Source organism: Lampetra planeri, chromosome 1 (genome assembly GCF_965212315.1).
Source record: "Lampetra planeri chromosome 1, kcLamPlan1.2.h2, whole genome shotgun sequence".
NCBI classification, from domain to species: Eukaryota; Metazoa; Chordata; class Hyperoartia; order Petromyzontiformes; family Petromyzontidae; genus Lampetra; species Lampetra planeri.
This window is the reverse complement of record NC_136107.1, coordinates 19432280-19457146: the sequence shown is the minus strand read 5'-3', so window position 1 is coordinate 19457146 and position 24867 is coordinate 19432280. Positions and strand designations below refer to the sequence as shown.

Here is a 24867-nt window from a genome sequence, read left to right as displayed (position 1 = left end):
TAGTTTGTAGACACCGGGGTATTGCATGTCAGGGATCACATCCTTCACAGATGGGATCAAATCACGAATTTTATTTACTGTGTTAAATCGAACCTAGATCTTGTGTTTGCTCATGAGTTTGGATATCTTTTTGGTGACCCCTGCTATGTATGGCAAGGTGATGGTTTTGATTGGGTCCTCAGATGGTTATTTTCCAATTGTTGGGGTGATAGCTTTATGGATTGTGTAGTCTGAATATCCATCTTGAGAGCTTGGTGTACATGTTCCAGTTCACTGGCTAGGTGATGATGGTTGGAAATACATCGAGCTCTGGTGTAGAGTTTTGATGAGGGAATTCTGGGATGGATGGTGGTGGGAGTCAGGTTTTAGATATGCATCAGTATGGGTGGCTTTCCTGTAGACAGTGTCCCATTGAGCCATCTGGTCTCTTTTCGATTAAAACATCAAAATATCGTAGCTTGCTATCCTTTTCCACCTACATGGTGAATTTGATGGCTGGGTGTATGGAATTGATGTGGTTGAGGAATTGGTTCAGAGCTGGTCGGCCATGTGGCCATATGACGAATGTGTCATCTACGTACCTCTTCCACAAGGACGGACGTAGAGTGGATGCCTGGATGGCATCTATCTCAAAATTTTCCATGAAAACATTGGCTACAACTGGGTACGCGTCGACATAGGATGAAGTCTGGGGTTGTGGGCAGCGTAGAGTTGAAGGGTGTGGGGGGGGGTGGAGATGAGATGATTAACCTGCAGTGAATGGACCGAGTGTTATTTCCTTGAATAGCAACCAAGATGATAATGGGAGTCATCAGCCGGAGAGAAAGAACTGGATTGGACATATCGTATGAAAGGGATGGTTTGATACCATACATTATAGAGTGCAAAAAATAATTTGAAAGAACGAGAGGAAGGCCAATAATTAGGATTTCGGAGGAGCTGAAGGGTAAATTGTGGGAATGAAGAGGGTAGAGAACAAAGGATGGAGAAGATGATAGCGAAGGAGCTGCCGTTAAGGCAGAGCACCAAAGCTAAAACCCCAATGGTTTTCATTAACACATCACTGATGTTTTAGGTCCTTACATGGCAAGCGAGCTACAATTCACTCCACGTCGCTCTTGTTTCTTGAGCTCTTTTGAACGAGCAATGGAGGACGCCCATCGGCTGCACAGAAGTTTAGCAGCTTCCTCCTGATGTTCTTGAGCTAATCTGGCCCCTGCTCTTCGATAACTCCGGTCCAAATGCTTGCGTCGTAACCCAACTCGGGCATCAAGTCACACAACTCGATTATTCCAAAGGGTTACGTTAGCCAGTACTGGGACAGATCGTAGAGGGCATTTGAGTCATCCTTACCTGCAACCCTACACAGATGTTAATCTTGAGTGGTGGCATAAACCACCACCACAATTTCCTGCCTGCTGTTGATGGGGAAGTGAACGCAGAAATGTCACGATTTCCACACCACACTCTCACGTCACCTTCACTGCTTGTATTTTATTCGCAAGTGACACGTGTTGTTTGACAGCATATTATCATTGATGCAATTATTCATACATACATTCATTCCTTCAATGATTAATTCACCCATTAAGGTCTTCCTTGAGCTATACTTCAGTAATGTATTAATGACTCTATTCACATGTTTATGGATTGAATGCGTCCTTTTTTACTGTATTCCTTCACTCATGCCTTAGTACATTCTTTCATTAATTGGTTTATTATATTAAAATTTTAAACAAAAATTCTTGACAGAAGAATATATATAGTGTGGCGCTGTTAGGCTTGAATAATTATTTTAACTTGTAACGTGCACAGTATTCGCTCTCAGAGAGAAAGACTCAGAGGCGTGATGAACCAGAGACAAGTGAGAAAGGCAGCCAGGGAGGTGAGCCGATGCCAAATCCCGCCCGAGCTCTGCGGTCCTCTATATATTAAGGTGTTATCGGCCAATGAATGTTTATACTTGAGGAAATACGCACCTGGAGAAAACTCACGCGTGTGAGGGGGCAACAACAACATATCCCTTTCAAATGGAGCAGATTGTCGTGGAGAGTTTGCTGTTACAGCCTTCTCCTGGCAAGCCAGGGTATGGTACCTCGACATCCATGGGGAGTTTTTTTGTGTCATCCACCAACCTCTCCCCTCCAGTGCTAAAGAATTAAGAGGCCATGTGGATAGCCACCACCCGATCTCACGGTGCTCACGCAGCCATTCCCATTGGATTAAGGCAGTCGGTAACTTAGCGGTTGGGTGGCTATTTATTTAGTTCTCTATTTTATGCATTGGTATTTCTCATAGCTGAAAGGAAAAAAACGAGATATAACTGGTATTGGCCAAACATCCTAATGCTGAAAATGACTCAATTGTTAATTATACACCGCAAAATTGCCCAAGACTGCAAGTGGGCAGGACCCTCCTGAATCTTGACTCCGCGAGGCTATCCTGGGTAGTAAACAAGTGTCAAGAATAAACTGTGCCTACATGCGCTCCAGAACTTGCACAAGCTTTGTGTAGGCTCTGTAAGCGCTCATATCAGACCCACACTGACCATCCAACTTAGAAAATATATCGTGTCCCGCCAGCGCCAAGAAAGGGGGATCCATCTTGTATGTGCAAGTCCGATCACCTTGACTTCTCGGTGATTATTAATTTTTAGTGGAATGCGTTGATGTCTGCGAACCGAGTCGCCCTTGAAAAATATCTTATTAGCTCAATGGATTTCGATTTAAAGCTTTCGTGACTGCAGGGATTCATCTTCTTGGTTCTTTCGGTAAAGTCACGTAGAATGGAAATAATAAAAATAAAACATAATAAAATAATTCTTACGACGTTTCGGCCACAATGCAAGCAGCCGTCCTCAGGTGGAGAACAGGTTTGGTCACCTTATTTTATTATTTCCATTCTACGTGACTTTACCGAAAGAACCAAGAAGCTCAATGGAGCTTTACTCGGGATATAAACGTCCAAATTCGGAGGTTCCATCAAACATGATCTGCAGGTAACCTGTTCGCTCATGTATCTCAGGTTTTGTGCTCAAGCCTTGAACATATTTGATGTCTTATAATCATAGCCCGAGACATGTATAAAGCGTCGATCATGTCTAGTATACCACATTAATTAAACCCAAAAGAACCTAAGGCGTCCATCTAACTGCCGTTTAATTATCCCAAGAACAAGAATTGAAATAGGTGACAAAGCCTTTGCATTGCAGCACCAACGTTATGAAAAAAAAATCCTCCCTGAACAATATATCCTGAAGCAGATTATTGCTGGATACAGCGGTCACATTTGCAAATGTAACTTTGATCCTTACCTGTGTATCGATAGTTCAATGTTTGTGTTATTTTATCGAGGGACTATGTGGTGTTATCTTGGTGTGGTCTGGGACTGTTTTGTTGTTGTTTTGCTGCCTTACTCGATCTTAGTAAATCGGACTTATAATTAATATGTATTTATATTTAGTGACTTGCTTAATATTTTCTTTATTTTGCACTCCTATCGTTTTTTTTATTGTTTGCCGTTGTAATTTGCTGACCCCGTGCCCATACTGGACATGTGAAAAAATTGCTTCATAGCTCATCGGATTCCTCCTCCAGTTTAGATAAAGATTCTGATTCATTGCAACACGACCATCATTTGGCATCAAAGCTATTATGCAAGCCTGCTTTTTTAGCTTTCTGGCAGGCTAATATTTGTGGGAATTGATGGTAGCCAATCTGATCTTTATTAACTGTTTTGCAAGGATCTGTTTTATCTCCAACATCAATTTTTTTCCTTTATAAATCACCGATAAAGTGTCTAGACAGTATCTGTTACTGACTGGGGAGTGCATGAAAGTGATTGGAGATCACCATCTGGTTGTGACGTGATATTCATTGCATCAATTCGTGTGCAATTTGTAAGGGCACGGTGACAGACCTATTTCATTTTAAGGCAGGGGCGGTTTCTTCATTAGGGCGATTGGGCGACGCACCACCAATGTCATTCAACCACAGAGTCACGCTAGCCATCACTGTGCCTCTGGATATAGTCCAATCAGCGTCATGTCACGTTCTGTGGAGTACCGCCTCTTTTTGGGCGATTTCACTCCGAGAATCGCCCCGAGTGGCCCCATAGACTTACATTCAAAGATGTTTTTTTCGAACGGGGGGCGCTGCAATGCATTCTCTATGGCTTCCGGGAGGGCTCGCACTAACGTGCTTACGTCATCATACGTAAGCACGTTTCATCCAACAATATAATATGTCGCCACCTAGTGGAATCTTTAATAAAATAAACTTGAGTGGATTGTATTAATAGTGAGTATAGAAACAAACAAGATGTATTGTAAGAGTCACTTTATTTTTCATTAATATTAAAGAAGTGAAGTTGCCTTTACATGCTTAAGCTGTTAATTTATCCATTGCATGGGTGGACCTTATCCTTATCAATCATCCAGACATTTGCCCCCCCTGAGAGATTTTGCAGGAGCCGCCAGTTTTAAGGTTATAATCCCTTGTTCATCATGACGTCCTTTTTACTTCCATGTCTCAACAGCGTTACGGAGATTGCGTGACGTGAGGGTTCTGCCTTTGTAGTGAGGGTTGTAAGTTGACGCTGAGGAGGGGGGAGGCGCCTCGCCCCACCATGTGGAGTGATGTCACCTGCTAATTATTATTAATGGTGGGGGGGGGGTCCATTTGGAAGATGTCACCTCTTCATGATTATTAATGAGGGAGGCTGTTCGATGTGGAGTGACGTCACCTGCTCATGATTATTGAGGGGGTGGGTCCATGTGGAGGACGTCACCTGCTCATGATTATTAATGAGGGGGGCTGGCCGACGTGGAGTGACGTCACGTGCGGGACACAGAAACATTCTTGGCTCATTAACACATTCCTGCGGAGGGAGCTGGTAGGAACGTTGGGTTGCTCGGTCAATGGCCAGGGTCAACGGCGGCGTGGTGTATTCCGCAAATATGCCCGACTGTGAGGGTGGGCACAAGCCGGCGTGAGTAGGTCAAACGTTGAGTTTTATAAGGGCACCACGGGGTGACCAGCCCCTCCCCACCCAGCTCCACCCCTCCCACCCTCCCCACCCAGCTCCTCCCTGCACGATGGACACAATAATCCCCTGTGGGCTGGTGGAACCAGGAGGTTCCTACCAGTATAATAGTAAATTACTGCGTAATGACAGCACGTGCCTCAGTGACTCTGGAAAGTATAAGTGCCTTGTGGTGTCAAGTCATGTCTGTCAGTGTATGTTCGTACCTGATAGGTGCACATGGCCTGGCATAAGCGTCGTGGTGACGTCACCACCACTTAGTGGAGAAAGGCGGTTGTTGTTGTTGTACCTGATAGTGTCAAGTAATGTCTGTGTCTGATAGTGCCAAGTATTGTCTGGTAGTGTCTGTATGCCGTGCCTTAGAGTGTCTGGCACAAGCTAGTAGCATCTGGTAGTGTCTGGCAGAATCAAGCATAGATTGGTCCTGTGACCTCAGACAATGCGGTCTTTAAATGTTTAACTAGGCCTCTAAGTATACTTATCCTGGCACAGCATCACGATATCACCACTTAGTGGCGAACAGGGGCGTCTGTTATTGTTAGATATGTATTACAGTGGTCTGCTACGAACCTAGTTATCTGAGTTAAATTCTTGTCCGCTGCTAATATCAGACGTGAATTATATCTAACATTACTTTGAGGCTCCCCTAGGTAGACCAAGCTTTAAATGAGTATATGATGCGGTGTAAATATCAGCAATGGAAACACCAAGGCTACTGGGCGAGCTTCTGACCACACCACGCCATGATAGGTGCACGATGGTCTCTTTCCTAGGTGCTAGCGAACAGCACTTGCCCCAACAGCCTGTGTACACTGCACGGGTTATCTTTGTGTGTGTCTGCTCGTTATGTAATCTTTAATCATTGGTTTTTTTTGTATTCCCGTGCGAGTGTTTGTGTCGTCGGTTACAGACGCTGCGTAAAAGAATCAATCACAAACACCGCTCAGTCAACTCAATTCTTTTAAATTATACAGAAACACAACTCACACTTGCTCCAGTTTACACTATAAATACCAACAGATAAACCATGTATTATAGAACAATTAATGGCCCCCTGACAGAGCTCCGTGAGGAGGCCCAATTTGACAGTGCCCCATTATCAAGCTTCATGATGCGGCCCAGTCTCTGATAGAGGTCTGTCATGGAGTCCTTTTAGGAAACTTGCCACTTATTACCGAGCTCCGCCAGGGGACCCAGTCTTCAATAGTTATCATGGAACTCCACAATGAGGTCCAGTGTAATAGAGAGCTCCGTGAGAAGGCCTAGTGTAATAGAGCTCCATCATGGAGCTTAATAAGGAGGCCCAATATAACAGAGAGCTCCATTCTGGAGCTACATAAGGAGGCACAGTGTAATACAAAGCTCTATAAGGAAGCCCAGTGTAATGCAGAGCTCCATCAGGGAGCTCCACGAGGAGACCTGGTCACAGTGCTCTGTTCATCCAGGTGAAACCTGTCACAGTGCACGGATCCTCCCATGTCTCCTCTCACCTCCCCATACCCATCACCTCTCTCCACATCTTGTCTCTCCTTGAGGCATCTCCTTTCCCTCCAGATGTCTACTCTACTCCTCGTGTCTCCTTTTCTCTCTTCCCCGTGTCTTCCCCTACCCTCCCCGTGTCTTCTCTCTCTTCCCTGTATCTCCCAATATCCTTCCCGTGTCTGCTCTCCTATCCCCGTAACTACTCTCACCATATTTCCTCTCTCCTCGCCGTGTTCCCCACCCCTCCCTGTTGTGTCTCCTGTCTCCTCTCGCTTCCCAAAGTTAACCTCGTATCTCGTACACGTGTCTGCCCTTCCCTCCCGTGTCAACTCTCCCCCCCCCCTCCGTGTCTCCTCTCCTCTCCCAGTGTCTTCTCTCTTCTTCCTCTCCCCTCCGCTCCCTGTGTTTTATTTTATCCTCCCCACGTCTCTCCTCCCCATTCCTCCCATACCAATGTCTCCCTCTTCAATCTCTCTATTTCTCGTCTCTCCCCCCCCCCCGCGCGACGTTTCCCTCTCGACCTGTGTGTCTCTCTCCCTCTCTCATCGTGTCTTTCTCCTCTATCCTCTCCCCGTGTCCCTCTCCTCCCACACGCCTACTCTCCCCTACACGGGGAGCGTCTCCTCCGCGGTGCCACCACAGTGAACCCGGTAAGTGCCTTTCCTCCATGCGATGTTTGGGTGAAGGAGAGCGGAGACGAAGATGTGCAGCGTCAGCAGCTCGCGCACAACCCACGCGGCCGCAAACTCCCTCCGCGAGAACGGGGGTGCGCCCCCCTACAACACAAAGACAAAAATTCCCCGTATAGCTCATGCACACACGCACTTTCACACACACCAATTGACTTCTTACTCACACAGACTGACACACACTCTCTCACAGTCTCACACGTACTAACTCACATGCTTTCTGACACACACTCATTCTCACTCATTCACCACACTCACACTCAATCCCACATACACAAATACACTCACACGAATTCTCACGCTCTCTCATGCACGCTCACTCTTACTCGCTCATTCGTACTCACTCTCACCCACACTCTTACCCGCTCACATACACAACAACGACCGCCATTTACCACGAAGTGGCGATGATATTACCACACGGTTTATGCCAGACTACGTGCAATTTGAGGCCAAGTGAAATGTCGAAGCCTCGCTGACAGGTCACAGCGCAGACCCAGGTGTGATAGGTTGATTGACTGAGATGACTGACAAATGCAACACCTGTGCTTCCCAACTCACTGCTTTTTAGCCACCTGGTGCTCCGCTCGTTTTTGTGAGCGTCGCTCCTCTGCCCTCGACTGTTTTTGGAGGGCAACTGCCTCCAACTGCCCAGTAGTGTCTTGACACTGCCGGTATCAGTTATTGGCAAGTCCAATCAGCTCCACATCCTCTTGTACTGCATCAGCCCATCTCTTCTCTAGCCTATGCCACGCCTGTTTAGGCCCTTCTCTAAATCCAAACAAAAGTTGCTTGGGCATGAGGGACCAAGTCAATACAGCCTTGCCTGCCGGAAGAGCTCACTGATGGAACTGTATCCAGATCATTGAGGTATAATAATAATTTAAATTTATAAAACGCCCTTAAAAAATCTATCTCAGGGCGCTATGCCTGGAAATGTGGAAATAGGTCAAATCAACCAAGGAAACAAGAAGTGAGAAAGACGTTTGAAAATAACTAAAGAGAGAAAGACAATTTGACCTCGAAGGGCGAGGAGTTCCAGAGTTTAGGTGCCGCAATTGCAAAGGCGCATTCACCCCAAGTGTGAAGCCGAGATCGTGGGACAGTGAGCAAGCACAATCTGAGGATATTAATGATCTTGGTGGAATATATGGCTGAAGGAGGTCATGAATGTATGGAGGAGCGAGTCAATTTAAGGCCTTGAATACCAGCAAGAGAATATCAAAATCAATACGGATATGGACAGGGAGCCAGTGAAGGGACAGGAGCACAGGTGTGATGTGATCTTTAAAGGATGTACCAGTTAGACATTGAAATTCCAGATAACCCAACTAATACTGTGCCATTAAAAGATGAAAAACGGAAGTCAAAAGGAAGAGAAATGATTGGGGAGAGGAGTAATTGAGATTTTTTACCTACGTGACTTTACCGAAAAACCTAAGAATATGAATCCTTGCAGTCACGAAAGCTTCAAATCTAGAAGTAATTGAGACCGGAATAGAGAAAAAATTTTCGAGGAACAAATGTTGGGGTGAATTACAGCCATTCGCCACTAAGTGGAGGTGATGTCACCACGACCAGACCACTCACGTGCACGCCGGTGAGCTGTGCGTAGTCTGCCAGAAACCAGGCCAGGATGTGCCCCAGAAACACAATGGCCGGGTCCCATCCGAGTAATTTGCAAGATGCCCAGGATATGAGACACGAAGACACGAGACACTCGGACAATGGCTCGAGCAGTAGGGTCGCAGGGACCATTGTGAGACGCAGCTTAGTCCACCTAAGACACGGAGACGCAGAGACACTGTGACACAGGAACACAGAGACACTGATATACTCAGACAAGTGTGTACGTGTTAGTGAGCTTATGTTAGTGTGTGCATTAGTGTGTGTGCGTTAGTGTGTGTGCGTTAGTGTGTACGTTAGCGTAAGTTATATGTGGGGAGCGGTAGTGCAACGGCGACCCGAGTTCGATTCCCACGCACGGCCATCGCCAGTGACGATTGTCCTGAATTAGTCCTGGGCCTCTCCCTAGGTCGACTCAGCCTTAAATGAGTACCTGGTGCGATGTGTAAACGTCGCCATTGGGGAGACAAAGGCGGCCGGGCGTGGTGTTGGCCACCCACCCCCTTGTGTGCCGTGCCGGCCTTCATAGGTGCTCGCTAACAGCACTTGCCCCAACAGTCTGTTCATGCTATACGGGGGATCTTTGTAAGTAATATGCGCGTTAGTGAGTGCACGTTAGTATGTGTGGGCATTAGTACGTGCGTTAGTACCTGATCATGCGGTTCCTGAAGGAGGAGATTGAGTAGGAACCCGGGTTCTGCAGTGCAACTTGGTGAGACATGGCGAGTTTCCATCCCCTATGTAGACAAACACAAATACACTCCTCTCCTTCCCCGTACATCCCATTCCTCACCATCTCTCTCTCATATCTCCCATCTCCTCCCCGTGCCTCCCCTCTCCTCCCTGTGCGTGGCCCCCCTACCTGTCTGTGATGGCCTTGGCCATGAAGTAATCCTCCGCGAGGAACTTTCCGAAAGCTTGGAGCCCCCCAGCGTCGTCCAAGACCGAGCGACGCAGCAGACAGGACATTCCCGTGACACAGCGCACCCCAACCACGTGTGCCGAGACATAGCTACGTGGGTGAGCCGTGCCGAAATACACCTGCATACAGAGAGAGAAGCAGAGACAGAGAGAACAGAAGAGAGAGAGACACACAGACAGAGAGTGAGACAGAACAGACAGAAAGAGATTGGAAGACACACACACTCTGACACACACACTCTGACACTGACACACACAGAGACAGTGACACAAACAGAGACAGTGACAGGAAGAGAAAGAGAAGGGCACACCCATGCACATATACAAAGATCCCCCATATAGCCTTTAACGGACTGTAGGGGCAAGTGCTGTTAGCGAGCACCTATGAAGGCCGGAACGGTTCACGAGGGGGTGGGTGGCCAGCACCACGCCCGACCGCCCTTGTCTCCCTAGTGGCAATGTTTACACACCGTACCAGGTACTCATTTGAGGCTGAGTCGACCTAGGGGAGGCCCGGGACCGGTTCAGATAATCGTCACTGGTGTTGGCCGTGAGCGGGAATCGAACCCGTGTCGCTGTGTTCATAGCGCAGCGCGCTAACCGCTACACTACCGCTCCCCACCCCCATGCACATATACTCACACTTACACTCACACTTATGTAGTGACATAGAACGGTCACTACTGTGTCGGCCCGTACGAGGGCTGGGGGCCCCAAGGGGGTGCCTGGGGGGTCACGTGGTGGAGGGATCCGGACCTTCCCAGAGGTGGGGGAAGGGAGGCGTGGCCTGGGAAGGGAGGCGTGGCCTGGAAAGAGCCAGCCACGCCTGGGCGGAGCCGGCCACGCCAAAGCAGATATAAGCGTGGTGTGAACGCGGAGCGAGGCTGTTGTACTGTACTCCGAAGTGAAGACATCATGGGTCGTCGTCCTGGGCCAGGCAGGCCGTTGCCTGCCTGGTCCAGTCTGTGTCGTGTTCCAGAGTGTTAGTGAGTTGAGGAAGGTGGTCACCACCTCATGTACAGTGTTACATTACTTACCGTTTAATAAATAGTGTTGCCTCCAAGCTGTGTGTGTGTGCACCTAATTCGAACCCACTACATTTGGTGTCAGAAGTTGTGGAAATATAAATATTGCTAGGTGTTATCCTAGGGAAGTAAAATGGGCACACGAAAAACAAATACAAAACTCACCTGGACGCCTTCGTACGACGGGGACGGTGTGACGACCATCCTTCGGACAGCCCCGGGGATGGCAGCCCCGGTGACAGAGAGAGAGATGGCGCTGCACGCGGAGCGGCGGGAATGGCATCGCACCGCTGCTTCGCCGCCATCGGGAACGGAGCGATGGAGCCGCGGGGAGAGGACACCGTCGTCTCTTCGGAGGCTGGCGGGGGAGGCCCGGGCATGCGGGCCACGCGGTGGGGCCGCCAACTCGGCGGCTGATCATGGCGCTGTTCCCGCCAACTTGGCGGCTGGTCGGGGCGCTGTTCCCGCAAAAACGCTGCTCCCGCCAACTCGGCGGCTGGTCGGCGCGCGGTTCCCGCCAAAACGCCGCTCCCGCCAACTCGGCGGCTGGTCGGGGCGCGGTTCCCGCCAAAACGTCGCTCCCGCCAACTCGGCGGCTGGTCGGGGCGCGATTCCCGCCAAAACGCCGCTCCCACCAACTCGGCGGCTGGTCGGAGCGCGGTTCCCGCCAAAACGCCGCTCCTGCTGCCGAAATGCCGCTCCCGCCGACATCAACGCCTGCGGAGGGGGAGTTCCAGTCTTCTGCTCGAGCGCGAGAGGTGGATGGGTTCGCAAGAGCAGGCCGTGTTCACCATGAAAGATTCTTCGGGCCGTCCCAGTGCTCCACCTTGCCGCCCTCCGCTATTCACAGTCGCCAGGCGAGTCGTGACATGACAAGCACCCGGCCCCAAGAAAAATAATAACTTCACCCATCTTGCGTGTGCCGGGTTGCGATCACGGGTGTTTTTTTTAACTCGCTGGTTTGCAGAGCGTGTTCGTCCGGTTGTGTGCGTGATAAATTGACGCGGCTTCCATGCGGGTGTCTGCTTGTAACAGTGTTGTTAATTACAGCGTCGAGATCGGTATCTTCTGGGTGTAGTTAATGATTAATTCGTTGTTTGGTGTCCCGAGCTCCGTTGATATCCTGTAGGTTGCCGTGTTAATGACTCGTGTTGTTACGTCGTTTTGTTGCGAAATCGCCATTGTTATTGTGTATACTGTATGGAGTTTCGCTCGTGATTGTCACGTGTAACTGTCAGAAACTTTGATCGTCATTGTTGCCAATGTACAGACCGTATGGAGCTTTGCTTGAAATTGTTAACAGTGTATGGACTGTTGGGTACTTGCTTGTGATTATTTACTATGTACGGATTGTCTGGAGTATTGATTGTGTGTGTTGCCATGTGGGGACTGGATGGAGCATTGCGCCAAATGATTGACTGTACGAACTTCGTATACTGCATATACTGTATTAATCAATTCGGCGATTCTTGGGGTTTGTGTCTAGTTTTTTTGCTCTCAAAATTCGAATGCCCTGAGTCCCATGGTTAATGTTGAAGGGGATTTTGAAATGACAGGTTCGGTTTGTTTCAAACTCACTGGTTGGTTCCTGTCCGTTGTTGCACAGATGATGTCTTTTGTGCGGGAATGCCCCTTGTGTTCTACATGGATCGGGGGTGCGTTTCCATTAATTGCCGTCAAATTGCATTGCTCTCTCCACTCGGTTGGTACAGCTGCATGCTGCAATGCGAGTCTCGGAGATGATGTGTACGGATACGGGATGTGAGGTGTATTGTTGTGACCATTGAATATTCGGGATCGTCACAAATTGTGCGTACCTGTTCGGCATTGGATCAGTTCTGTGGGGGATCATAATTCAAATTGTATGTGTTGTGATGGTGTTAAATTGCGATGGTGACATGCTGCCAGGGATTTGGAATTGTGGTGCTGGCTGTCACTTATCTTGGGGCGCAGATCCTGACCAGGATGGCCCAGTGAGAGTTGTGTGTCTAACACGAACATTGTGGTCCCGTCATGCTGTGTCTGACGGCTTGACCTGACAGCCCGGAGATCGAGACACTCCGTGGCTTGGCTAGCCTAGTGGGCTGTGCGCTCACATGGCTCAGAGAGTGTGGTCCCGTCATGCTGTGTCTGACGGCTTGACCTGACAGCCCGGAGATCGAGACACCCCGTGGTTTGTCTAGCCTAGTGGGCTGTGCGCTCACATGGCTCAGAGAGTGTGGTCCCGTCATGCTGTGTCTGACAGCTTGACCTGACAGCCCGGAGATCGAGACACTCCGTGGCTTGTCTAGCCTAGTGGGCTGTGCGCTCACATGGCTCAGAGAGTGTGGTCCCATCATGCTGTGTCTGATGGCTTGACCTGATGGCCCGGAGAGTGAGACACTCCGAGGCGCGTTGAAAAAGTGGGCTGGAGATTCGTAGTGTTCAGGTGGAGTTGTCCCGTTACGTTGGGACTGTATCCCTCAGTTGTTAGGGTGCATGTTGTGCAGTAAGTGAACAATAGGTCGTCTCAGCTCGGTCGGTACAGCTATAGGCTGCGATGCGAGTCTTGGAGAGAGACTGGGTTAAAATCCCCCCCGATATGGCCGACGCGTGCTACTGGTTGTGACGCCGCGTCGGAAAGGCGGTGGGGTTGTAACATGGAAATTCCCCCCCCGATATGGCCGACGAGTGCTACTGGTTGTGACGCCGCATCGGAAAGGCGGTGGGGTGGTAACATGGAAATTCCCCCCGATATGGCTGACGCGTGCTACTGGTTGTGATGCCGCGTCGGAAAGGCGGTGGGGTGGTAACATGGAAATTCCCCACCGATATGGCCGACGCGTGCTACTGGTTGTGATGCCGCGTCGGAAAGGGGGTGGGGTGCTAACATGGAAATTCCCCCCCGATATGGCCGACGCGTGGTACTGGTTGTGACGCCGCGTCGGAAAGGCGGTGGGGTGGTAACATGGAAACTCCCCCCCCGATATGGCCGACGTGCGCGGGTTTTAGGATGGAGACGCCATGTCGGAAAGGCGGGGGGGGTGCTATTGGGTGACTGTCATGTCCGAAGAGCGGAGGCGAGTGTTCGTTGAGTGATGCCTCAGGAGGGTTTGTTTCTCGTCACAGGAGGCAGTATCTACCTGGCACCTTGGAGTCGCCGGTTATGCCGACCGGCTACGGACTGGGGGGGGAGGGAGTGGAGCCTGCGTCAGCTACTCCTGCTCCTCCTGTTCTTGACTCCTGGGGGGAGGGGCCGTGCCCTTTGGGCCGCTTCTGGTTCCCCAGGCCCGGCCACATGGACTCGTTGAAGACTGGCTGCTCTACATGCCTCTCAGACTCCTTGCTCATTGCCTACGCCGTCGTTCCAATGGCCACACTCACATGTCGGTGCATGAGTGATTCTCACGGGGAGGCTGTGCTGGAGCGTAAGTGGGTTAGCCAGTTTTCATGTATATATGTTGTTAATTCCCCATTTTCTATGCGGTTCCCTTCCTTTTACCCTCGTCGATTCTGTATATATTATGTGATTGTATTTCTTATCGGTCGCCGGTCATTTATTGATGTTGCTGGTTCGGAGGCACACCTTTTCGATGTTTCACAGTTGTGTTACAGCCGGGGACGGCTGTGTGTTTATACAGGTGGGGGTGATGTAGTGACATAGAACGGTCACTACTGTGTCGGCCCGTACGAGGGCTGGAGGCCCCAAGGGGGTGCCTGGGGGGTCACGTGGTGGAGGGATCCGGACCTTTCCAGAGGTGGGGGAAGGGAGGCGTGGCCTGGGAAGGGAGGCGTGGCCTGGACAGAGCCAGCCACGCCTGGGCGGAGCCGGCCACGCCAAAGCAGATATAAGCGTGGTGTGAACGCGGAGCGAGGCTGTTGTACTGTACTCCGATGTGAAGACATCATGGGTTGTCGTCCTGGGCCAGGCAGGCCGTTGCCTGCCTGGTCCAGTCTGTGTCGTGTTCCAGAGTGTTAGTGAGTTGAGAAAGGTGGTCACCACCTCATGTACAGTGTTATATTACTTACCGTTTAATAAATAGTGTTGCCTCCAAGCTGTGTGTGTGTGCACCTAATTCGAACCCACTACACTTACACAGGGACAGACAGGTTACCTGCTCGAGCGTGGCTGCGAATCCACGTCTGTCGGCCACGTACGGGAGCCCGTGGACAAGACCCACATCCTTGGACAACTGCAAAACCATGTCTAACAGTGTGTCTGGTCTCACTATAGGGAGACACAGAGAGAGACAGAGATAGAGACAGACACAGAGAGAGACACACACATATAGAAACAGGGACAGAGTGAGACAATGTTTAACAGCGTGTCTGGTCTCACTACAGGAAGACAGACATACTAAGTCACTGTGTGTCTATCTTTGTCTATTTACGGAGAGCGGTAGTGTAATGAATATTTTTTGCGACATAGAAGTATAATGTATGACTTACTGTTAGTAGCTCAGCTTATTGGAGAGTATATTGAGTATATTGATGTAGTTTATATTTAAGTTTTTACGTGGTGGTTTGGCTGCTGCAGCTCCTTACTATTAAAATTCCTTCCCTTTATTACTGCTAATCCTACTTCCTCCTTTTATTGCTGCTAATCCTACATAATACACGAGCATAATATGACTTTGAGACCCCGCCCCACCACCTACATATTCCACAAGTAGTGACTAATCCCATATCTGCATTTGCCATAAATATGCTAAATTTATCTGTTGATATGCAAATTCCTTTGTCAAGGCGCCCTCCTCCTCTAACCCAGCTTAAATATACGCTGCCAAGCTTGGTGGTGTTCATTCAGACGCTGTCTTTCCGACAGCCCTGTTCTTCACCTGAGGACGTCTGCTTGCATTGTGGCCGAAACGTCGTGAGAATTGTATTTTATTATGTTTTATTTTTATGATTTGATTATTTCCCTTCTACGTGACTCTACCGAAAGAACCAAGAAGGTAGTGTAATGTTTAGCACTCTGGGTTACGAACTCGGCAACTCCAAATCATTTACCGCTTACAGGCAAAATCAGTGGCAAAATATCAGATCTGGTCTTGGGTCTTCCCTATGTCGACTCAACCTGAAACAAGTACCTTGCAAAGTGTGTATTTAACATCAACACTGCGGAGACAAAGGTGCTGGCCACACCACCGACTCATAGGTGCTCGGTAATTGCACTTGCCCCTACAGTCTGTGTGGGCTATGCAGGGGGACATTTACCTTTGTATTTGTACTCACCGCGAATGCCACTGTCACAGATCCACAGTAGACTGTGTTTCGCAGACTCATACGCAGGCATAAGATTATTCACCTTGGGGTTGATACCCACTCGCTTGCCTCCTACACATACAGACGGACACAGAGAGAGATGCATAGACAGAGACACGTAGAGACACACAGACACACTCCCCCCCCTCCCCCATGTATCTCTTCCCTCTCTCCCCATGTCTCCACCTCTCTCCTTTCTCTCTCACTTCCTCTATATATTTCCCTCATCTCTCTCCCAGTGTCTTTCTCCCCCTGTTTCTCTCGCTCCCTCCTCTCCCCATGTCTCTTTTTTTTTACGATCAGAGGAAACAAGAAGATGCTCGGTGTAGTCGGCACTTTGCTTCGTTCATCATTTCTGTTTTTTTTTTCAATGCTTTGCTTCATGTGCCCCCCCCCTTTATAAATGAAAGATTTCACAAAAGATGTTACACTCTGCTCTCCTCCTTCTTACCCCTTCCCTCTCTGTACCCCCTCTCTCTACCCCTCCTCTATGTCTATGTTCCCCCTGTTTTCTATGTAAAAAAAAAATTACAAGTACTGCATCTGCACCCAGCCCTTCTCGCAGTCCAACGGCACTCAATACACCCATGTCTCTCTCCCTGTGTCTCTGATTCTCCCTCTCAGTGTTTCTCTCTCTCCCCATGTCTGTCAATTTCCCAATATCTCTCTTGTGTGTGTGTCTCTCTCTCTCACCCACGAGGAGTTTTGCGTCCGCGTTCGGGTATTTGTCGAGGAGCTGCTGACAGATTTTCACCGCTGGGTCATCTCTGTCCTGCACACAGAGAAGAATCTCCACCTACACAGAGAGAAAGAGTGGGGAAGGTGTCAGATTGGCTATTTATTCATCACACAGAGAGAGAGAGAGAAGTGGACTATCTGCCTGTTAATCGCAAAGAGAGAGGAGACATACTGCCTGCCTCTCCATCTTGTTATAAACATTCTCCATGATGGCGCCTATGAATATTTTTGTATTACGAATTGTATAAATTTCCTCTCCCGTGTGATACTCTTTCTCTCTCTCTACCCGTGTCTCTCACCCCCTCTCTCTCTCTCTTTCTCCCCATGTGCCTGTTTGTTCTCGTATCCCCATTCCTGTAAGTATTTCATGTTGAAGAATTTCTCGAAGTTGTCTCCCCGTGCCCCTGTGTCTCCATCTCCACATGTCTCCCTGTGTATCCCTGCGTCTACCCGTGCCTCCCGATAGCCACGTGTCTCTGTGTTCCCGTGCCTCTGGATAGTCCATGTTGAAGAATGTCTCAAGATTGTCTCCGAGGTTTGGGTCGACGCCTTTGAGCGGCTTGAGGAGGGAGACACCAGGAAGACATGAAACAGGAACTTTGTCCGGCACCTGCCTCCGCAGGTGGATGCGCCTGGAGAGACGAAGACACATGGAGACACACACAGGGAGACACGATGAGAAACGGGGAGAGTTGGAGAGACACGGGGACACATGAGAGCACAGGGAGACACATGCCTACAGGGGATTATGAATGCATTATAAATGTAGTTCCTAAAATGCAGCAAGTTGGCACAGTGAAAAGCACAGGTGGAGCATGTCAGTCATCTCAGTCAGTCAACCGATGGCACCTGGGTCTGTCCCGTGACCTCCTGCGAGTGAGCCTTCGACACTTCATGTCACCTCAAAGTGCATCTAACCTGGCACAAGCACTGTGGTGACATCACCACCACTTAATAAGCAATGGCGGCTGTTTATGTTGTGTGTGAGGGTGTATGTGTGACTCAGCCTCAAATGAGAAGCTGGTGCGATGTGTAGGGAGACAAAGGCGGCCGGACGTAGTTCTGGTCACTAACAGCAGTTGTCCCAATAGTCTGTTAAGGCTAAAACAGGTGATCTTTATCTTTGGGAGGAAGTGTGAGTGCGTGCTTGCTTTTGTGGCTCGTGATAACATCGTGGTTAGCAATGGCGGGGCCGGGATTTTCAGGTAGGGGGGGCAACCCCTCCAGCAATGACAAATGATAGAGGAGTTGTTAGTAAGTAAGGACTTGTCCCTTGCTTTTTATTCGACGCGTGTGCGGCGATGGCGCAGCCAACGATCGAGGGTCGAATTCGAACCGTGTGTGATTGGCATCGCGCTCGCTGAAGGTGTTTGCCTTCAGAGAAGTCGTGGACTGTATACGCAACTGTGCACAATTCTGAGTCACTTATAACTGCTTTGTCGTTACTTATTATGACTCAGAATATTGTCCTCTCATCTCATAGAGTCCCTGGCTCATAATAATATGCTACACAGTGGCAGTGGGGGTCGCAAAATGCTGATTTGTTACTAATAAACCCCAATGATCCGATCGAAATTAGGGATTTCGATCGGATCATTGGGGGGGCACGTGCCACCCCCCCCCCCCCCACTGGCTCCGCCAGTGGTGGTTAGCACATTGCGTGTGAACTAAGTTTAAGTTCCGCTGAGAGCCAAGATCAGCCACGAATATTGACGAATATGTGAACCGGTCCTGAACCTCCCCTAGGTCGACTCAACCTTAAATGAGTACCAGATTGATGTGTAAGCATCATCATTGGGGAGACAACAGCGGCCGGGCATAGTTTAGGCCACATCGAACCAGCCTTGATAGGTGCTCGCTAACAGTCAATAATAGCCTGTTAAAGGCTATATCGGGGGATCTGTGTGTTTGTGTGCGTTTGCCCCGTATCTGTTTGCAAAACAAAGAAGCCCTACGCGAGATGAGCTCGCCAACCACACGCAAACCCAACATCCATCTATCTCCCCGTCTCCATCCTCTCTCCTTCCCTATCTCCCTCCTCTCTCTCACACGTGTCTCCATCCACTGTCTCCCCATGCATCACCCCTCCAATTGTCTCACTCTTTTCCCTCTTCTCCCCCCCCCCATGTCTACTTCCTCTATCTCCCTTCTCTCTCTCCCTCCCCGTGTCTCTCTCTCTGCCGCATATTAATTATTTAAGGTTTTTTGTGAAAACACTATGAACATTGTAAATTCACCTGCGAGTCAGATTTCACACTGAATTAAAGATTAATGCTCCATGCGCGCATGCATTTGTGTGTTTTGGAGGCTCGTGAAGAACGCTCCTGGGCAGTGCCAGGCGAGGAGCACTTTTATGCTAATGGACAAGATGGAGAGACGTTTTGAGTGAGTGATTTTGATATTCTGAGTGTATGGGTGAGCGGGCACGTGAATAAGTGGATGGTTGAGTGGGTGGGTAGGTAGGTCAGTGGGTGGGTAAGGGGACAGTACATCTCCATGAGCTGTCACATGGGTAAATAAAGGATGGCAAACGCTATTCATTATTTAATTATATTATGCTTCTTCTGTTCGCGTCAAGTGACAGAATAAACAATAGCAGGTGAAGCAGCCTATGCGGAACAATGAGGTGGTAGTACAGGTAGCGCTGGTGATGATGCTGTCAAACATGAACACAGCCCAGCCAGCAGTGATGCGAATTACACATTCCTATGGCCAAGAGCCACTAGGCACATTGAACATTGATACAATTATACAACAAGCGACCTGCAATTGTAAAATTTTTACAGCGTGGAAGAGTAGACTAAATGACCTCTCTATAGGGGCTCTGAAGAGCTTCCTTTTGTGAAAGCTCTTCTGCAAACAGTGGCATTAACAAGTCATTTCAGTGCTGCACATTTTACCTTTTGACATTAAAAAATATGAATGGGTTTACAGTAAACAAGAGTATGGCAAGGCTAAACACAGCAACAAGGATAATCTCTCAAAAGTTGTATAAATAAACATGTGTATGTGTAATTGTGTAAATATAAGTTCGTATTTTTACAATGTTTTAATGTAAAAGCAACCAAATGCAACATTAACGTATACCGCTGAATCCTCCGGTATAAATAAAAATTATTATTTAAATTATCGTTTGAAATAATGTTCGGTTGCTGCTAAATAACGTGGCTATTATAAATGATACAGTAAAAACTTGTCGTAGATATTGTGACTATCACGAAATGAAGGTTTTAACGTGGAAACGAGAGCTGTGAGTATGCAGTGCCGCCCGTAGAGGTACGGTGTGCGTGCGTTACAATAAAAGAAAACGAGACAAAGCTACACAATTAAGCCTGTGCAACTTTACGTCATAACACACACACACAATTGCACGATAAAGCCTCGCATTAAAATAAACAAAAACGAAAGTGTGGCCGTGCGGCTCATGGGATGCGTGGCAAAAAACATTTTCTCTTTTTTTTACGCGAAGGGACAGATATGAGAAGGCGCAATTTTATTTTACTTATAATTCTCCAAAGATTATCATGCTTATTTTGCGTGGACACTGGGACCCTATATTCCGCCAGAGAGCTACGTCCCTGCCTACATAAACGACGGCATTTGGTTTGAACGAGACTGACGCTGCTGCTGCAGCAGCAGCTGATGAGACACTGAACGTGGAAACCGATGCGGTCCGCTCATGTTAAAAGCAATAGTTTCAGCAAGCCTGGCTGCCGATGGGCCACAGTTTTGCTGATTTGTACTATGATTGAACTCATGGTTTAAAAAAGCAAGCCCCTAATATATCCGATGTGATAGTGAATGATATCGTGTCAACCCATAGGGTTTACCCCGGTATTCTTGTACATGGAAATTGAGTTTTCAGGTCCATACGGCGTACAGCCGTTTCAATAGGGCAAAAAAAAATGTTTCGTCTTATTTGTTTGCGTTTCGCCCTTGTTGATGGGACTTTGTAGGGTGAACGTTGAGATTTATAAGGGGCACGGCGTGACCATTAAGGTCTGAATTGGTCTGAAATAAGGTAGGGCACTGATAAGGGGTTGACATGTATGATGAATGGAATGCAGAAACCGATAAAGGAGGGTTTGTTGCGTTAAAATTAATGCCGGCGATCAGATACACTTCCCAGAAGGGAGTGTGGCTGGCTGATGGGATGTGTAAACAACTATATTTGTAGCTGTTTAAATGCGGAGAGACTGCTTTGTGAAGGGCGCATATTGTCGGTACGCGTATCTACGTTTGTTCTGAAGTCTTTCTCGCATTGACGGTGGTGGTCATCTCCATAAACAAGCTGGCAGCGGTGGAAAAATTCAACATGTCGATGGCAGAGGGGGGGTGTCCAGAGTTTTCTCTCTCCTCTCTCCCAACAGCACTGCTTCGTCGCTGCCGATTTGTCTTTTGAGTAAGCACCACCGCATCCCTTGTCATCAACCCCTTATCAGTGCCCTACGTTATTACAGGCCAATTCAGACCTTATTGACCACGCCGTGCCCCTTATACATTTCAACGTTCATCCTACAAAGTCCCATCTCAAGGGAGAGAAACACGAAATCGACGTTTTTTTGTTGCCCGTATTCAAACGGCTGTACCGCCGTATGGACCTGAAAACCCAAGTTCCCCTGTACAAGAATACCGGGTACCAGTACCAGTTGAAAGGGTAAAAACCTATTACTATATTTTGCCACTGGTAAAGGAGGTCTCATAGTGTAAATGCTTACCCCGAGCTCTCAATACTCTGATAGTGCGCTGTTTTTGAGTTGTACGCCTTTTGGCGTCATCTGGTCCAACACCAGTGGAGACTAGGCTCTAAGAAAAGCTGTCTCGGGTGTGGACCAATCAACTTCAAGGACAGTGCATATCATTATCATTATCAGAGTTGTTTCTTTTTGTTTGCATTTTGACTGCTTGTGTTGTGGTTATGGCAAACATGATCCCTTGTATAAAGGTGTCAGTTTTGTACCAGTTGAAAGGGTAAAAACCTATTACTAAGAATACCGGGGTTAAACCGTACGGATTGACACGGTAAGCCACCCCTCGCTGTGCGTTCTAAGTGGCAACTGGCTGGTTTGGGTTGCCTGTGTTGCGTGTCCAGTTGTAGTAGCGAAGCGGACAGCGCTACGAACCCCGGCTATGAGCCGAGTTCGATTCCAGCCATCCACGGCCAACAACAGCAGCAGCAGCCAGTGACGATAACCTGAACGAGTAGCGTGGTGTGGCTTGCAGTAAAAACATCGCCACTGAGTGGGGGAGACAAAGGCGGCCGGTGCGTGGTGCTTGACCACCCCACCCCGTCATAGGTGCTGCTTGCTAAGAGCGCTTGACCCCAGCATCATGTTAAGGCCAAAAGGTGGGGGGGGGGAGGTATGGATCGTTTAACTTAAATAGCGTCAGCGATGCAGCACTGCGACAACTGTGCGTGTGTGTGTCTGTGCCGTGTGTGTGTGCTTGTGTGTGTGCGTGTGTGTGTGCCGTGCGCGTGTGCTGTGTGTGTGCGTGTGTGTGTGCCGTGTGTGCGTGTGTGTGTGTGCCGTGTGTGTGTGCCGTGTGTGTGCGTGTGTGTGTGTGCTGTGTGTGTGTGCGTGCGTGTGTGCTGTGTGTGTGTGCGTGTGTGTGTATGCGTGTGTGTGTGCCGTGTGTGCTTGTGTGTGCTTGTGTGTGTGCCGTGTGTGTGCGTGCGTGTGTGTGCCGTGCCGTGTGTGTGTGCCGTGCGTGTGCGTGCTTGTGTGTGTGCTTGTGTGTGTGTGCGTGTGTGCCCGTGTGTGTGTGCCGTGTGTGCGTGTCTGTCTGTGTGCCGTGTGTGTGCTTGTGTGTGTGTGCCGTGTGTGTCGGTTGTAGCTGTCGCCACGGGGACTCACGTGAATGCGATGGACACGAGATGCATCAGCCACAGGACGAGGCCCAACGCGAGCGCCAGCGCGGCCACAGCCACGCCCGGCGCGAGCGCCATCATCGCCGTTACTCGCCACCACCTCCACCACCACCACCTCCACCACCGTCACCACCTCCACCACCGTCACCACCTCCACCACCCCCAGGACTCGCAGCCGGCACCCCCGAACGAGCAAAGAGCGAGGGGATCGAAGGAGCGAGCGAGCGCGCGTACCGCACCGAACAAGACGAAAATAATGAAAGCGAATGGGGGGGGGCAAGGTGGTGGTGGTGGTGGTGGGGGGGGTGGGCAAGGTGGTGGAGGTGGTGGTGGGCAAGGTGGTGGTGGTGGGGGGGGTGCGCACACAAGAACGAGAGTGAAATGAGAGCGACTGCTTGAGAGACACACGCGGGGTGGGGGGGTGCTCAGCTGGGCGCCCGCACCGTTAGGTGACGTCACCGACCCAATCACCCCGCCCGCCCGCGCGCGCACACAGCGTTCCAGCCTCGCGCGATGACGTCACTCGCAACAAGAGCGCGGTGACGTCATAACCACGGCAACAACTCCGGCGCGGGTGCGAACGTGCTCGGTGACGTCATAACTACCGCCGGCCACTTTTAAACTACCCCGGGCGCGGGTGTGAACGCGCGCGGTGACGTCATTACCAGCGTGATGCAAGCGCCATGACGTCCGCGGCCATTCGACGAGATGACGTCAGCAATTGCTGATTCACGTCGACATCTTCTCGGATGACGTCACGGTTCGCTTGTTGATCTGAAATTAAGCACTGGCAAGGAAAGCCTTGAGGATGATGCGATGTGCAACAAAAGAATATTGCTAATTTATTCTAGATTTGAAGCTTTCGTGACTGCAAGGATTCATACTCTTAGGTTTTTTCGGTAAAGTCACGTAGGTAAAAAAGAAAAAAGAAATTATATAAATAATAATAGAAAGATTTTGGACGATTTTTGACCCCCCCCCTCGTCACACGACGTCACAAAAAGTCAGTCTCCCCCTCAAATATGACGTCACAAAGCTCTGCCCCCCCCCCCCAAAAAAAACATGCTTCAAATCGCCTTAAACTATTGTCATTGTAGTGCGTATTTAATGTGGCGCTGCACTCTGATGTTGTAGGAAAAAAGATTTATATTAAAAAAGTATATTTAATTAAGTAGAACTTGTCTATATATATATTTAAAGTTGCTCATTCTGATGTGACGTCACATTTCTCACCCCCCCCCCTCGTCACACATCGTCACAAATGTCTGACCCCCCCCCGCCCCCTAGGTGCGTGACGTCATTTATGGACGGCCCCTAAAATGTCTCACAGTGTTCGATTCTGTTTCTCCGTATCTGTCTCCCAGTATTCAATTATGTCTCTACGTCTCCCTGTGTCTACGTGTCTCCATTGATGTCTATGTGTAAATGTATAGTAGCCGTCTCGCTGTCTCCCTGTGCCTACGTGTCTGCCTATGTCTTGGTAGGAGGGAAAATCCCTCAGCCCAGAAAACATCATGGGGCAAGGTGGGGATGAACCATGCTCGGGCTGCCGTGCCTCAGATGTTGGAGGAAGTCGCCCCCCGTGTGAGTGGGCTGGCTGATGATCCATCTAGATTTGAAGCTTTCGTGACTGCGTCTCTATTTATGTCTCCCTATGTGTAAATGTATAGCAGCCAAATACTCTTTGGTTCTTTCGGTAAAGTCACGTAGGTATAAAATAAAATAAATCACGACGTTTCAGGCGCAACACAAGCGTCCATCACCAGGTCTCAGTTCCAGTTTCATTTATTTGGTATAGCCCTGTGAGCCATTCGGCTCTTGAATCGGGTGCAACCGCAACAAAACAAAAAACAAAAACATGGTGGAAAACAGGTGGGAAACCTGATGATGGACGCTTGTGTTGCGCCCGAAACGTCGTGATTTATTTTATTTTATACCTACGTGACTTTACCGAAAGAACCAAAGAGTATGTTCCGTCTGTTGCGGATGCGATGTGGTCACGTCCTCTCCACTTCGTGGCGAATGCCCGCTGATCTCTCAACATCCCAAGCAGAGGTCTTGAGGCTCGGTAAATCTGACATGGGTTCGAGAGTTTACATCGGCGTAACTTCTTTCGCACCGTAATTAGCTAACCGTGCGAATCGGAGGTGCGGGAAAGATAACGGCTATTATGTCCCTATATCTATTTTTACTTTTACTATTTAACGATTTATTTTACCAGGTAAGGCCC

General features: G+C 49.1%; 1 protein-coding gene across 1 annotated transcript; it reads right to left on the bottom strand.

Annotated features, from left to right (window-relative positions):
• Positions 1-5986: 5986 nt before the first annotated feature.
• Positions 5987-23038, bottom strand: UGCG (UDP-glucose ceramide glucosyltransferase). Its single transcript, XM_078595964.1, has 9 exons — positions 22624-23038; positions 17259-17400; positions 16724-16826; positions 16001-16102; positions 14881-14993; positions 9703-9881; positions 9491-9577; positions 8805-8994; positions 5987-7301 (listed from the first exon to the last, which is right to left on the bottom strand). Exons 1-9 carry the CDS (start codon positions 22716-22718, stop codon positions 7131-7133), a joined length of 1182 nt encoding a protein of 393 aa, XP_078452090.1. The 5' UTR covers positions 22719-23038; the 3' UTR covers positions 5987-7130.
• Positions 23039-24867: the final 1829 nt, after the last annotated feature.

Coding starts and splice junctions, on each gene's coding strand:
- UGCG (XM_078595964.1), bottom strand. CDS start 22,718: ATGATGGCGCTCGCGCCGGGCGTGGCTGTGGCCGCGCTGGCGCTCGCG. Junction 14,994..16,000: donor CTGTGACAGTGGCATTCGCG/GTGAGTACAAAT, acceptor GTCTCCCTATAG/TGAGACCAGACACACTGTTA. Junction 9,882..14,880: donor TCGCAGCCACGCTCGAGCAG/GTAACCTGTCTG, acceptor CTCTGTATGCAG/GTGTATTTCGGCACGGCTCA.